This window comes from Oncorhynchus mykiss, chromosome 4, assembly GCF_057628025.1.
Source record: "Oncorhynchus mykiss isolate SJ-2025 chromosome 4, ASM5762802v1, whole genome shotgun sequence".
NCBI classification, from domain to species: Eukaryota; Metazoa; Chordata; class Actinopteri; order Salmoniformes; family Salmonidae; genus Oncorhynchus; species Oncorhynchus mykiss.
In genome coordinates this window covers 83,731,876-83,747,233 of record NC_143025.1, presented here as the reverse complement: position 1 = coordinate 83,747,233, position 15,358 = coordinate 83,731,876, and the positions used below count along the sequence as shown (strand labels likewise).

The 15,358-nt window shown below is 44.2% G+C and overlaps 3 protein-coding genes across 4 annotated transcripts in view; 1 reads left to right on the top strand and 2 right to left on the bottom strand.

Annotated features, from left to right (window-relative positions):
* Positions 1 to 4,323, top strand: part of LOC110522545 (brain-enriched guanylate kinase-associated protein) — a 49,046-nt gene extending 44,723 nt beyond the window's left edge. For both annotated transcript variants that reach the window (XM_036976149.2, XM_036976150.2), the window contains one exon: positions 163 to 4,323. In XM_036976149.2, coding sequence (XP_036832044.2) covers positions 163 to 1,674 — 1,512 coding nt within the window. In that variant the 3' untranslated portion in view covers positions 1,675 to 4,323. The remainder of the gene's footprint in view (positions 1 to 162) is intronic.
* Positions 4,324 to 4,642: 319 nt separating this feature from the next.
* rdh14b (retinol dehydrogenase 14b) lies at positions 4,643 to 7,298 on the bottom strand. Its single transcript, XM_021600994.3, has 3 exons — positions 6,798 to 7,298; positions 6,047 to 6,273; positions 4,643 to 5,785 (listed from the first exon to the last, which is right to left on the bottom strand). Exons 1-3 carry the CDS (start codon positions 7,149 to 7,151, stop codon positions 5,383 to 5,385), a joined length of 984 nt encoding a protein of 327 aa, XP_021456669.1. The 5' UTR covers positions 7,152 to 7,298; the 3' UTR covers positions 4,643 to 5,382.
* Positions 7,299 to 7,436: 138 nt separating this feature from the next.
* LOC110522544 (cysteine-rich protein 2) lies at positions 7,437 to 14,758 on the bottom strand. The gene is made up of 8 exons (XM_036976151.2): positions 14,515 to 14,758; positions 11,543 to 11,637; positions 10,567 to 10,624; positions 10,248 to 10,376; positions 10,066 to 10,134; positions 9,712 to 9,806; positions 8,426 to 8,483; positions 7,437 to 8,285 (listed from the first exon to the last, which is right to left on the bottom strand). The coding sequence occupies exons 1-8, from the start codon at positions 14,555 to 14,557 to the stop codon at positions 8,209 to 8,211; spliced, it is 624 nt and encodes a 207-aa protein (XP_036832046.1). The 5' UTR covers positions 14,558 to 14,758; the 3' UTR covers positions 7,437 to 8,208.
* Between the last annotated feature and the right edge of the window lie 600 nt (positions 14,759 to 15,358).

The following is a 15,358-nucleotide window of genomic DNA, read 5'->3' as shown; positions in this document are numbered from 1 at the left end:
AAGTTGAATTCCTGTCTGTTCGCCATATGGTGCCATTATGTGTTAACATTTTTGTAGTTTCTATGTCTTTTTTACATCTTTCATGAACTTTGCACTCTCTCACCACTGGTCGCTTTATCACAATTTTCTATATCTCTCTATCTCTCTCTCTCTCTTTCTCAGTTACCTGCTGAATTCCAGGAACGAGTGACCATGCACATGGATGGCTCACCTCTTTGCCACACCGTCTACACTGACTCCGTCCCCGCCTCCGTCATCGCCAAGGTATTGGAGAAGCCCGACGAGGCCTGCAGCGGCAGCCAAGCTTCCAGTTCGCCTAGCCCCCAGCACCAGGACCAAGGCTTCCTCCTGGACACCCTGGACAGAGACGAGCGCCTGGGCCTCCGGGCAGCATACAAGTCAGACCTGTACAGCAGTGACACAGCCCTCTATTGCCCGGTCGATCAGAACCGCGAACGCAGGCCAAGCATGGACGTCCACAGCCAGAGGAAGCTGCTCTACGGCCCCAAGATCTCCACGGACAGTAACCCAGAGGAGGGTACCTTGTTGGGGCTGAGGTCTGGCTTCTCCCAGGAGTGCTTCGCCAAGTTCCCCACCTCTCTGGGCCCCGCCTCAGGCAGCTCCTACTCCAGCTTCAGCGGAGGGGGCTCAGATGACAACAAAGGCAATGGCCCTCCCAGCAGCACAGCCTCCTCTCCCCACCACCACTCCCTCTACATGGACTGGAGGGATGGGGGAGACTATGAGAGGAAGAGCGACTCCTCCTGGGAGAAGGACAGTCCTAGCGGTGGAGGCTTCGCCAAGGTCCACGCTGTCTTCCAGCAGGCCGGCGATCATGGTGGAGCACACCACCAGAACGGCAGCTCACCCGTCTACAGCCGCACCATGTCCTCGTGCTTCAGCGAGCCCTACGAACCCCTCCCTCCCTCCTCCTCACCAAGCGTTGCCTACGGAGACAGCCGCCGCGGCAGCACACTGGCACCAGAGGAGGAGGAGCCGATTGGCCGCTGGAGACAGCTGAGCGCGGAGGATCTAAACTCCCACTCGTACTGCTCGCCCGGTCGGGCCTCGCCCTACAGCTTCTCTGAGCAGCACTTCTCAGTTCGGCCTGCCAAGATCCGCCTTGGACCCCTCTACAGCAGCTTCCAGGAGGGGCCCGACTACTACCAGGGAGGGGTAGGACCCATCATGGACCCCCCGGTGTGCTTCTCCACGCCCAGCCCCGAGTGCAGCCCTGTGGGGGGCCTCCGTCAGTCCCATCAGTCCCACAACCAGCAGGCCCACCAGACCCATCTCTACCGGGCCAAGGAGGACAACCAGGAGTCGGAGCACATCCTTTACCACTCAGGGAGCCCCGAAAACAGGGAGGGCAGCTTTGATGTGGCGGGGGCTGGGGGAGGATGTGGAGGAGCGGGACAGACCAACGAGTACGTGGACATCAGCCCCAACAGCTCCAATGAGTCCCTAAACCAGAGGTCCCTGGAGATGGCTGCCGAACTGCAGCAGCACTACCAGTCCGAGATGCAGCCCCCTTCGCCCCCCCAGGGCAGTCCACCACCGCCCCCGCCACCACCTTGTCCCCCTCCACCGCAGTATCACAATTTTGGCACATTGGGACTTTCGAGAAAGGACAGTCTCACCAAAGCCCAGCTGTATGGAACACTTCTGAACTGAGAGAAGAAGGTATTCTGACTTACTGTCTCTTTTTATCCATCTCTTTCCCTGGTGGGATGTGAGGTAAGAAGTCTTGGTGAATCTAGCAAAACATATTGATTAGTGTGAGGCTAGCCAGTTGTTCAGTTTAAGGACATCCATTTTGAAAGGACAGTTGGAAGATACAGTAATTAAGCATGAATTTATCAGATTGTTGCCACAGCTGTGAAAAACTGACAAACTAGTGGTTCGCATCACTACAACGAATGTGTAAGTTTGTCTGGGTCAGGTGAATTGACAATTCATTACTGTCCCAAATGAGTGGGGACTATAGGAAAATACTTTGCTACCTTTGGTACATTTGGTACATAAAATTGTCTTTGGAGGTACCAGAGACCAATTGTTCCATGTGCTGTACACAAAGCACAGTGAGCTTGTAGACAAAGGAAACATTTAAAGTAACTGTTGAAATATATTAATATTTTAATTACAACATCAAAAATGTAATAGAAATGACTACAATTCAATCAGGTGTGGGCAGCAACACATTGTAAATATGTCTGGTTAAGAGCATCTGCCAATCAAAGAGAGATACTTGGGGCTCTATTCAATCTTTAAAGATTCCGCCATAGAAATGTAAAAGTGAATTCCGATTGACCCGACATATGCAGCGTTTAGCGTCAATGCAGCCTCCCTTAAAGAGAGAACATTGCCTTTAAATTTCAATCACGCTTTAAAGCTGAACTTCCGCAATGTGAATTGAATAGAGTCCTTAGAATGTTGAAGATTCAGAGGACTGTCTAAACTACAATTATAGATTTGTTTATTGTCAATCACAGGCTGAAAACTGTGCTGCATTTATGCAGAGTAAAATATGTATGACCAATGGGGTATCCTGGTAAACGTTGCAGTACTATACAGTAAAGGTCCTGGAGAATGGGTTAAAGTTGTAGAACTATACTATCCTGGAGAATGGGTTAAAGTTGCAGCACTATACAGTAAAGGTCCTGGGGAATGGGTTAAAGTTGCAGTACTATACTGTAAAGGGCCTGGGGAATGGGTTAAAGTTGCAGTACTATACTGTAAAGGTCCTGGGGAATGGGTTAAAGTTGCAGCACTATACAGTAAAGGGCCTGGAGAATGGGTTCAAGTTGCAGCACTATACAGTAAAGGTCCTAGGGAATGGGTTAAGTTGCAGCACTATACAGTAAAGGGCCTGGGGAATGGGTTAAAGTTGCAGCACTATACAGTAAAGGTCCTGGGGAATGGGTTAAAGTTGCAGTACTATACTGTAAAGGGCCTGGGGAATGGGTTAAAGTTGCAGTACTATACTGTAAAGGTCCTGGGGAATGGGTTAAAGTTGCAGCACTATACTGTAAAGGGCCTGGGGAATGGGTTAAAGTTGCAGCACTATACAGTAAAGGGCCTGGGGAATGGGTTAAAGTTGCAGCACTATACTGTAAAGGGCCTGAGGAATGGGTTAAAGTTGCAGTACTATACTGTAAAGGTCCTGGGGAATGGGTTAAAGTTGCAGCACTATACTGTAAAGGGCATGGGGAATGGGTTAAAGTTGCAGCACTATACAGTAAAGGGCCTGGGGAATGGGTTAAAGTTGCAGTACTATACTGTAAAGGTCCTGGGGAATGGGTTAAAGTTGCAGCACTATACAGTAAAGGTCCTAGGGAATGGGTTAAGTTGCAGCACTATACAGTAAAGGGCCTGGGGAATGGGTTAAAGTTGCAGCACTATACAGTAAAGGGCCTGGAGAATGGGTTCAAGTTGCAGCACTATACAGTAAAGGTCCTAGGGAATGGGTTAAGTTGCAGCACTATACAGTAAAGGGCCTGGGGAATGGGTTAAAGTTGCAGTACTATACTGTAAAGGGCCTGGAGAATGGGTTCAAGTTGCAGCACTATACAGTAAAGGTCCTGGGGAATGGGTTAAAGTTGCAGCACTATACTGTAAAGGACCTGGGGAATGGGTTAAAGTTGCAGCACTATACAGTAAAGGTCCTGGGGAATGGGTTAAAGTTGCAGCACTATACAGTAAAGGGCCTGGGGAATGGGTTAAAGTTGCAGCACTATACTGTAAAGGGCCTGGGGAATGGGTTAAAGTTGCAGCACTATACTGTAAAGGGCCTGGGGAATGGGTTAAAGTTGCAGCACTATACTGTAAAGGGCCTGGGGAATGGGTTAAAGTTGCAGTACTATACTGTAAAGGGCCTGGGGAATGGGTTAAAGTTGCAGCACTATACTGTAAAGGGCCTGGGGAATGGGTTAAAGTTGCAGTACTAGGTGTTTTTACAAAAATATATAGATGCCCCTAGGCTGAATCCATTTCAGTGCAGCTCTGTCCACTCATTCAGTTTTTGCTTTGACATGATTTTAAAATACCCAGAGCACTTAAAGAGACCGTTTAATGTAAGTATTATTTTGTAAACAATGGACTTCTTTTGAGATGTAAACATTTGTCCTACCCGTTGATACTATTTTTTTCTCTATAACCTTTGGATAAGTTTTCCTGTCCCACTCTACCTCAGATTCTCATTCTCACACCCCCCCATAAAGCAACTGCATGCTTGTTACTATCACATCATTATGCATGTTTCTATATTTCTGTTGTGTTTCCTTTAACCTAATAAAGCACAAACTACGCATTTTGATGCGCCAAGGCTGCCTCAACTGTTTTAGTGTGTGTGGGAAATAAATATAATGTCATTTAGTGTAAAAGATCACAGATACAATGTCACTGTAATGGTTTTAAAAGCTTTCAAATCAAACTGTGTGTGTGCGCACATACACGTGTAGAGAAATTATCTTTGGATTGTCGACTATTTTGTTCGACTACATAATTAGCCATACCTCCGCATTGACATTCAAAACACATTCCCCCCTCTCACTCAACTCTGGAGCGAAAAGGGAATTACTTGAGAGATAACATCTAACCAGAGGAAGGAGTCACCACAGCATCAACATCATCTGACTGAATCTGAATCTCATTGTCAACTTTATTGTTCCCGTCCATCCTGTCACAGCAGAAGGTGACGAATTCACACGTCAAACACATCATGAGAGGAAAACTGGATTAGGTAACGCAACACAACCAGTCTCCTATTCCTTTTTCTACTGCCAAGTGCATGCTGCAGGATGCATGAGCTTAGCCGCCTTCGCATTTACTTACAGCTGCTGAACTACATACCTGTTGGCTTTTCAAACCACCCCGGAGATGTTTCTGTAGCACTATAACCAATCATGTTCGCACTCGGAAAAAGCAAATATGACAGTTCAGCTCCCCTTTGATAATCGCTACTGGGAATTAGCTCCCCTCCACTTTGACTGTGTGAACTTCTGATTCAGTGAACACTGGTGAAGACAGTACAGGAGATAGAATAGCTGGTTCCTATGGGAACGGATATACTTAGTTACACATTCATGGAAGACTGCAGTTCTCAGTTTCACAGGCACATTGCACACCTCCAATCACACTCACACTCCATCCACACCTCATTTGCACATCACACAATTATAGGTGCACACACGGACCCACGCATGCACGCGCCCACACACACACCCACATACCGAGGTTAATTAAAAACAGTGGAAACTTTACCCACTGACCCCAGTTCCAATGAAACCCCAAGAAGTCTCAATCAATCATCTCCCAATTCACTTGATTCCCAGGGCAAGTCTCTCATATGGTCTCTATAAGAGAGTCTGGAACCCAGGTCTCTTATTGAGTTTTTATCCCCACCATGGTCTCACTCAGGTCCCACAGTCTCTTGGCCGCCTGATCGTCCGTCGCCTTGGGCATCAGCTCCTCCTCCTCGCAGTTAGCGAAGCACTTCCCCGCCACGCCCTCCACGTCGGGTGAACACGCCAGGTAGAGTGGCGTCTGAGCTCCCTCCAGTGGGCTCTTGAAGAAGAACAACGAGGCCAGGTAAAAGAGAGGTTTGGCCAGGAAGGGGATGTGGATGTGCCTGCCCAGCCTGGTCCTCACGATGCCTGGGGTGAGGGCATTGACCGTTACCCCCGTGACGCCCTCCTCCTCCAGGCGCCGGGCCAGCTGGTGGGTGAAGAGCAGATTAGCCAGCTTGCTCTGGCTGTAGCAGAAGGCTTTGTTGTAGCTTCTCTCACTGTAGTGGTGATAGAAGTAGAAAACATTATCCCTCAAGGGGAGAATCATCCATAGAAACACAACAGACATTACACAAGGGTTGTGTTCATTAGGCACCAAAATAAAGAAAACTGACCGAAACAGGGAAAGACTAACTTGAACTATTGTCCAATAATAAACAATAGTGTTTTTTGTGCAAACCGTTTTGCTACAGTCTGCACTAATGAATGGAATCCAGGTAAAAACACAATACACAAAACATAACATGAACCAACCGCACCTGTTGAGGTCGTCGAAATTGATGCTGCCATACTTGTAGAGCTTGGAGGAGACCACCACCACGCGGCTGGGGGAGGAGCGCTTGAGGAGGTCCAGGAGGAGGTGGGTGAGGAGGAAGTGACCCAGGTGGTTGACCCCCAGCTGCATCTCAAACCCCTCCTCTGTCTTCGTGTAGGGACACTGGTAAATGCCTGCGTTGTTGATGAGCACGTCGACTTGTTGTTCTTCCTAACAGGGGCAGTCAGAAGAAGACAGGCATGTATGAGGCAGACATACTGTACCATTAGTAGAGAGGTTTTGCTTAGTGGTGGCTGGATAACTGTGTCATGTGGGTCTCTTTATCTCAATCATTCATGAGTAAGAAACTACAATCAATGCAAGTGATTTCAAGTGAAGGAATTGTAATAAGGAAGACCTTATCTCTAAATGTAATCCCTTTACAATTGAATTGATGTTGATAGCTTTTGTAAAAAAAAACGTAAAATGAATGTGTACATGTGATTGTTTCAGAACGTTGGACAGCTCACTATGGCGCTTTGAAAGGTAACCTTCGTTTAAAAAAACAACAGCCCCAGTATGATGGTATGGAATGAACGAGACGAGACCCTCCAACAGCTCAAACAACAGAATATTCCACTGCATCAGTCTTTTATCTTCGCGGACCAGAATAACATTTTGACATTTTTGCCTTATGTACAATAGTTATTTAGCCTAGACTGACCTCAATAAAGTTCAGCAAAATGCACATTTACCTTCAGGATCTCCTCGCAAAAGCTCCGCACAGACTGAAGCGAGGCGAGGTCCAGGTGTTTGATCACCACCTCTCCGTGCTCTGGCCCCGCTTGCTTCTTGATGTCCTGCGCTGCTTCCTCAGCCATCTGCTGATCCCGACAGGCCATGATCACCCGGGCCTGGAGTTTGAGCAGCTCCCCGGCCGCGGCCTTCCCTATGCCGCTGTTCGCCCCGGTCACAATGACAGTCTTTCCCCGCATCATATCGGCCGGGTACCGGAGCAACTCGACCGCTTTCTTCCGGGGGAACATTCTGCGAACAATTAGCAGTATTCCACCGCCGACGACAGCGGCCACAATAATCGCAGCTGACATTAAAGCGAATACTTTTATGTTTCACTTACAATATTTATGTAACACAGTGAGAAAGGAATGAACAACAACATCCACAAGGCTTTGCAAAACCTTCACATGCTCATGTGCTCGTGACACCTCGCTACATAACGAGTAGTCGCACCCTGCTGGTAGACACTGGTGATGTCACGTATGTGATGTACACTGTAATTAGACTGTAGCTACCAATATGTCATACATTTACATTTACAGCTTCCTGTAAAGTAACAACCTTACATATTTCCCCAAATAAGACACAAAACAACCTTTCCTGTTCTCACAATTTTATTGTAGAAAACCTCTGATGACCACTGTTCTTCTCAGTAACACACATTTGGTGCTCAAAGACACAAAGTACAAAACATATTCAATCACCAACAACAATAGGCTAATACTAATGCACATTCCTAGTAGCCGTATGTTCTATCTATCTACTCTGTCTCTATACAGCAGGGTGAAAATAGGCCCATAGCGGATAGCTTGGACATCAAGCAGTTGTGTCAGCCATGTCATTACTGGTGCACAACAAAGGACATAGTTTTCAGGGAATGACAAACAGTAGGCCTACCACACCCAAGTCTTCCCCTATAGGTGTGTGCTGTATTGTGTAGAGTCAAACCATATGGCGACTTATCGTTCAATAAACAATGTACTGTACATCTTACACACAACTGTTCATTTGACACGAACAACGAGGTAGAGGACACCCATGAACCTACTGTGTATTTCACAGGGAGAAGCTAGCTAGATGGGAGAAGCTATAAAGATGACATTTCGTACACAAAATTTATGTAGAAATACAACAGAACATTCTAAATAGGCCTACACTATGTATGATTTAACATGTGTTTTTTTTTCTGTAGATGCTGAATAGCCTAAAGGAGACAATACTATTTAATCAGGGCAGGTGTGAACATAGTCGAAGGTGTTGGCAGAGGTTGGAAATACAGGAAGGGTGAGTCTATCTACGACTGGGGTTAGTAACAAGGCCAGGGTAAGGGAGGCAATGTTGAAGAGGTCTGGGTGGGTATGGGTAAACTCAAGGCTGGGCCTCAGTCTCTGCCTCGGTGCTGGGTTCATGGTAGATGTAGCTTCCTACACCTCCAGTGTTCACCCCTGGAATGGGCCAATAGAAAGACGTCAGAATACGGTGATATACAGTGTATGAAATATCATAATACTTGTAAACCATAGCAATAAGGCATTTGATCTTTTATGTGGTTAAGAGGAAGAAAGTTTTGCGTGAGTGAGCCTACCTTTGGGCCCAAACAGGGTGGCGTAGCACGGTTTGTGGCAGTAGGCCTGCCCATCATGCTGTAACAGAATGGAATGAATATAATGTACTCTACTGAGACAGTTCCAGACACAGCTTTAAAGGCTTCTGTATCTATCTATGGCCACATAAATACTATATAAAAACTCAGCAAAAAAAAGAATATATATTCTCTATATATATATATATATATATATATATATATATATATATATATATATGGCCATATAAATACTATATATATATATATATATATATATATGTCTATGGCTATAGAAATACTGTATCTATCTATGGCCATAGAAATAGAACTACCGCACTACACTGCATTTGCACTGCAATATATACACATAGGGTATATGCACTATAGTATATTCCATTGTAAATGGTACAGTCTCAGTATGTTTCACTGTAAATGGTATTGTCTCGGTATATTCTAATGTACATCTTATAGTCTCAGCATATTCTACTGTAAATGGTATAGTCTCAGTATATTCCAGTGTAAATGGTACAGTCTCAGTATATTCTAATGTAAATGGTATAGTCTCAGTATATTCCATGGTAAATGTTACAGTCTCAGTATATTCCACTGTAAATGGTACAGTCTCAGTATATTCCACTGTAAATGTTACAGTCTCAGTATATTCCACTGTAAATGTTACAGTCTCAGTATATTCCACTGTAAATGTTACAGTCTCAGTATATTCCACTGTAAATGTTACAGTCTCTGTATATTCCACTGTAAATGTTACAGTCTCTGTATATTCCACTGTAAATGTTACAGTCTCTGTATATTCTACTGTAAATGGCAGTCTCTGTATATTCTCAGTATATTCTCAGCACATTTTCAACTATCATTTAGAATCTACTCTTCTATCATGTGTAATTGTTCTATGTTTATTGTTTTTATATTATATATACTGTATGTAGATTATGTGTAGATTATGTGTAGATCCCGTTTTATACATTATCTTTGTATATTTTGTATATTGCTAACAGCACCATGTCAAATTCTATGTATGTGAAAATGTACTTGGTGAAAAAAAGGTGAATCTGACTCTGATTCCCATTCAAGTCAATGTTACTATATCTGAAGGGTGGACCAGCAGCCATTGTCTAACTGTATTTCTATGGTTCTGCATTCCTGGAATCTTTCTGATAACTCCCCTCCCAACATCCCCCTCTCCCTCCCCCACATCCCCCTCTCCCTCCCCCACACCCCCCTCTCCCTCCCCCACACCCCCCTCCTCCCAGTCTTCTGTCTGTCACCTCTGCGTGACTGCCTGGGGCCAGGGTCTTGCTGCACCTCTCACAGCGCAGACAGGGTCGATGCCAGTCCTTCCCCAGGGACGTCACCTTCTCAGCTGCACACACACACACAGACACACACACACACACACACACACACACACACACACACACACACACACACACACACACACCGTCAGACATATCACCATGGAAACAACATTCCTCCACCTCACCATATTCCCCTGGACACCCACTCACAGAGGATGTGAGTGGGAGGATGTGAGTGGGAGGATGTGAGTTTGTGTCCACACACACATTAGCATATACAGTAAGAGCTCCAATATGGCATGGGCAGTAACATAACACACGTACCGAAATACACTGTCTTGCTGCACCTTGGGCATTTACTGGGTTCTCCGGAGAAAGTTGAGAAGCTTGCGGCTGTATCAAAAAGAGATTGAGAAGATGAGGCTTGTTACAGCCAGTGGTTATCTTCATATGGGATATAATAACACGACAGCAGATCTGTTACTCTTTTCTTTCATGTTGCTTACCCTTCACTGGGCCTCTGGCATGAGCTTTCTTCTCCTCAGGTTTGGCCTCTGTTTCCGTGGAAACGCTGGCAGGGGTATCATTGACAGGCGCCTCGTAGACATAAGAGCCAGCACCTCCAATATTCACACCTACAGAGAGAAATGCTTAATTCAGTCAACATACAAACACAGTGATCATAGTTTCCTTTTATAAGTCTCTCTGCAAACGCATACATTAGGCCTATCTTATAGGCTTGCTGTGAATAATGAAAATGTTTTTATAACCACATGAAGAACACATAACTAAATAATGGATGGCTATAAAGTTAATGTATTGCACCTTTTGGTCCAAAGAGGGCAGCATAGCATGGCTTGTGGCAGTACGGAGTTCCATCATGCTGTGAACAGAGGGAAAGACAATGAGCAGAATAAGTATCTGGGAACAAACACATTGGACTTTGTTGGGGTGGATCTTGGTATAACTTGAAGTAAAAATGCCACTACAACATATTGACGTCCACTCTAGCATTGAATGCTACATGACTGACTTGAGTTTAAAACAGCCTGTGTAGCTTTAGAGGGATCTTTGGATCTGTGAAACATGCAACAGAAATGAGAGAAAACCAATGGATTTTAGATGCACTGCACATTACACATGATAGCACCCCACACTTTAGTAGCCTACTGTACCCTAAATGAACTATAGAAGCCAATCCTCTCTGTTCGTAACTGGCCTAGGTCCCTGTATAGTACTGTACAGTACCTATATTGATGAACAGGCTACGTCAGAAAACTCTCACAGAATGCCGATACGCTCCCCGTGAGACCTTAACCCTCCATAACCTTCCCAGAGATCTATCGGAACAGAGCCAAAATGTCCTCTTAGTTACTCATCTTTATTGTACACAACACTTCCTGCAGTTTCTGACTGTTTCTGTGTGAAAAAATGTACAAACCTTCTTGGAACCAAAAAGGGTTATTCAAAGGGTTCTCCATTGGGGTCAGCCAAAGAACCCTTTTCAATTCTATTTTATTTTGTATTTTTTTATTTAACCTTTATTTAGCTAAGGAAGTCAGTTAAGAACAAATTCTCATTTACAATGACGGCCTACTCCGGCCAAACCCTAATCCGGACGACGCTGGGCCAATTGTAAGCCGCCCTATGGGACTCCTAATTACGGCCGGTTGTGATACAGCCTGGAATCGAACCAGGGTCTGTAGTAACGCCTCTAGCACTGAGATGTAGTGTGCCACTCGGGAGCCCACTCTAGATAGCACCTATTTTTCTATGGTTGTAAGGTACTGAATCCTCTTACCTCAGCATGGCCCCCTGGGTTCAGGGTCTTGTTACAACGCTCACATTTCAGACAGAACTTATGCCAGTCTTTCCCCAGAGATGTCACCTTCTCCGCTGTGTGGGGGATGGAGGGGGACACTGGTTACATTACTGTACAGGAAACTGACATTTGTAGTTGAATTTACCCATTTAGAGGGACATGTCAATTCAGTATAAGATGCTACAGAGTGAGCTGCTTCAGTCGGAAGGGTTCTTCATGGAACCTAAAAGGGTTCAAAAGGTTCTCCTATGGGGACAGCCGGAGAATCCTATAAGGTTCTAGATAACACCTTTCATTCTAAGAGTGTTGGTCAATACAGTATATAGAAATGTAGTGAAGATAAGGCTGTTATCTCTAACCTCAGATATCCCATCCTCTTTAGATTGGCGACCTGTCACTAATGCAAGACACAGTTAAGTGGGAGGCTGTGAACACTTTGTGCTGTCCCTGCAGGGTTTTTTCTCTCACTCCCTCTCTCTCACTCTCTCTGTCCGTCTGTCTGTCTTTCTCTCACTCTCTCTGTCCGTCTGTCTGTCTTTCTCTCACTCTCTCGTCTGTGTCTCTTCCTGCCCTTCCAGTCTCTCTCTTGTTCTCTCCCTCTACTTTGTCTAGCTGCACAAGCATAGCACACACGCACACACACACACGCTCGCACGAACACACACACACACACACACACACACAGGGAGAGGAAGTGAGAAAGGAGGCTGTGGGGGTTTGTTCATTCTAAATAATCAATGTTGATTAAGGGGTATTTTGTTTGCCCTTTGGTACAATATGTGATTATGTCTCTTCCTGTATCTGTTGATGAGATCCATCCAGTGGCAGTGTAGGAGCAGGACTCTATGGTTGAATCACAAATGGCACACTATTCCCTATGTAGTGCACTACTTTTGACCATGGCAAAAGTTGTGCACTACATTGGGAATAGGGTGTTAATTGGGACAGTCGAGAACTCTGACAGTCAGAGAGGAGTGAGGATTATTATTATCAGTAGCATTCAAGGACAGCAACGGGCAACACTAAATTACCCACAAAGTCAGTACACTTTCAGAGATATGGGTGATGACTATTATGTAATGACCCAGATTACAATGTTAAAATGAGGAGAAGTCATGGGGCATGAATCAAAGACTGGGAATTACATAACATACATCATCTAAACTCCTGAGGCAGAGGGACACGGACAGAATATGAGGTATTTCGTAATGAGAGTGGGAGTAGACTGAGAGAAGTAAACACTGTAGATATAGCAGCACTCAATGATACCATTAAGCAGACAGGGACTAAAGGAACTAGGAACCTAAGGGGGGGGCAGTGTGTAAATAATGGGAACAAACAAAAAGAGACTGACAAGCTACAAAAGTATGGCTCAGAGGGGCCTTTCCATAAGTGAAAGTACTAAGATGCTTAGTTTTCAATGTCTCAGACAGCGAGCAGATTTCAAGTGAAAGGCTACCAGGTATTTATTCAGTCGTTCATTACCAGATGGAAAACCCAAACCATTGCCCATTTGGGGACTAATTAGGCAAAAGAAACAGATGCTTCAAGATGAGTGAAAAGTGTTGCAAGGTTCCCAGAGGTTTCATTCTGACACACTGCCACTGACTATCAAACACAAAAAATAAAGAACCACAGAAGCAAGTACCATCTGCTTACTGTTTTTAATTTATGAATTAACAAAAAATTATTCTAATATAGTCTAAGAAGAACTATCAAAACTATTTATTTATTTAGTTTTTTACTGTGGTGTATAGGGGCTTCCTATGACAGGGAAGTGGGATAAAAAATGAATGATAATGGTTTGAACCATGTACAGTATGTTTCAGTTTCAACAGAGACCAACAGGTCTGGATCGACCATATGAATGAACATGTTGAATCCGTTTTTCTTTAAGAGTGTCTCACACTACACGCATGCTCTGTCATTTTAAGGGTGCGGTTTGGCCGGTCGGCTCGTGCGCGGATCCATTCCATTTCATTATTTGGGAGGCTGGGAGCTGTCCATGCCAGTTAGTGCTGAAATGGGGATCCTATTGTTCTCCAGAGATAGATCAAGGCAAAGTCGATCCATCACACATATGCTACGAATTAATAATGTATATGCAAGGTATAGTGACAATCTATCTGCGCAGCAACATTAATAGCCTAAACCTTATTAATTGCATTAGCTCAATCTCTTTATTGTGCCACGGAGCTAGGCTAAAGGCTATCTCAAATCTTTTAAAACTACGAACACATTCCCTGAATAGGCCTACTGTAAACAGGCTATCGGTTAAGGATAAGAGATTGCTTTTAGATCCACCTAATAGCCATCAATGGGATAGTCTGCTTATGTCACTAATCTGGGGACAGATGTTTTCACTTTATATCCCTCCAAAAACCCAACTGGTCAGCTGCAGGTAAGTGGTGTGCGCGCGGAAATCCTATCGCACCGCTGGCGTTTTATTGGACTGATATGACCGATGTATAGCCACGAGCTACATGAAGTCATACAGTAGGTTTCCCATATGACCTCATGAAATAATAAATGATCACACCTGCGAGGACATGGCTTTGGTTTGTCAATCAACACAAAGACTGCATAAGCACATGTAGACTATACCACACAGAACGTCTGAAGTCATTTACAGTCAGGAACCAGGCATAATTGGTTTAGTCTCTATAGGAACGCCAGGCTGACCAATACTTATAGTAAATAGCCTAATACTGGTTCATTCTTATACAATATATCAAAGGCAGTACAACTGTTTATTAGGCCTACCCCCAATCTATAGGTTAATATGCATACGGTATAATTATAACGTTACAACAGTTGGCTCAGATTTTAGACAAAATAACGGTGACTACAATAGTCATTACATAGCTGACTTGGGGTGTGGGGTTCGTACATAAAACCCATGGGAGGATAGCATGGAAGGATATGCACGATCATATGAAAAATGCACTTACCAAAATAAACTGTCTTGTCGCATTTAGGACATTTCGATGCCATGTTAATTGTATTCTGGACTAATGCCCCCTTGAGAATATTATTTCCTTTTTTCTTTTTAATTCAGTAATTTGAATCGGCTAGCTTTTATTGATGGAAAAGTGGAAATAGCAGACAGCATCCTCCCTTACATTACTCTACGAAATTTACATAGCCCCTCCTTTACGATGACGTATATGCTGCTGATTCTGGCCCAGTCCCAATACTGTTTATTGGTCCCTTGGCCACTGCACCGCAGACTTGAACCTAGTCCACTAGGACAGACATTTAATTTAACCCAAATGTACTAAATGAACTAAATGAACTAAATGAACTAAATGAACTAAATAATACCTAGTAGCAGTAGTATATCTGTGCTTATTTATATTTGCGAGCAAATTTTAAATGTGACAGCAGGCTCAGGCTCAGTGAATTAGTTCAATGAGAGACAATGTAATCACTTGTATGTCATTTGAAGTGTGAGAGTTCTCCTCTCGTACTTTATCTTTCAACAGACATGTTTGTTTCCACTTTGTGTGGTTGTTAGGATACGCTCTTCTACCTCTCTGCTACTCAGACGGAATGTTAAGTGATGCTCTTACAAGTCCCTAGAATATTGAGTTGAGGGGAAAGATTAATACATTTTCGAAAAATTCAAAAGTTCAGCCAAGGCTATTAGACATGACCAATGAGAAAAATCTCATAAGAGGACTTTAGTCCAACTCATTATTCACAACGATTTACATTCTTACTCTTGATTCGATTCCAAGAGAAATAGCCTTCCATTAAAATCCCACTAATGCATGCTCTATTTTTATAATAAGA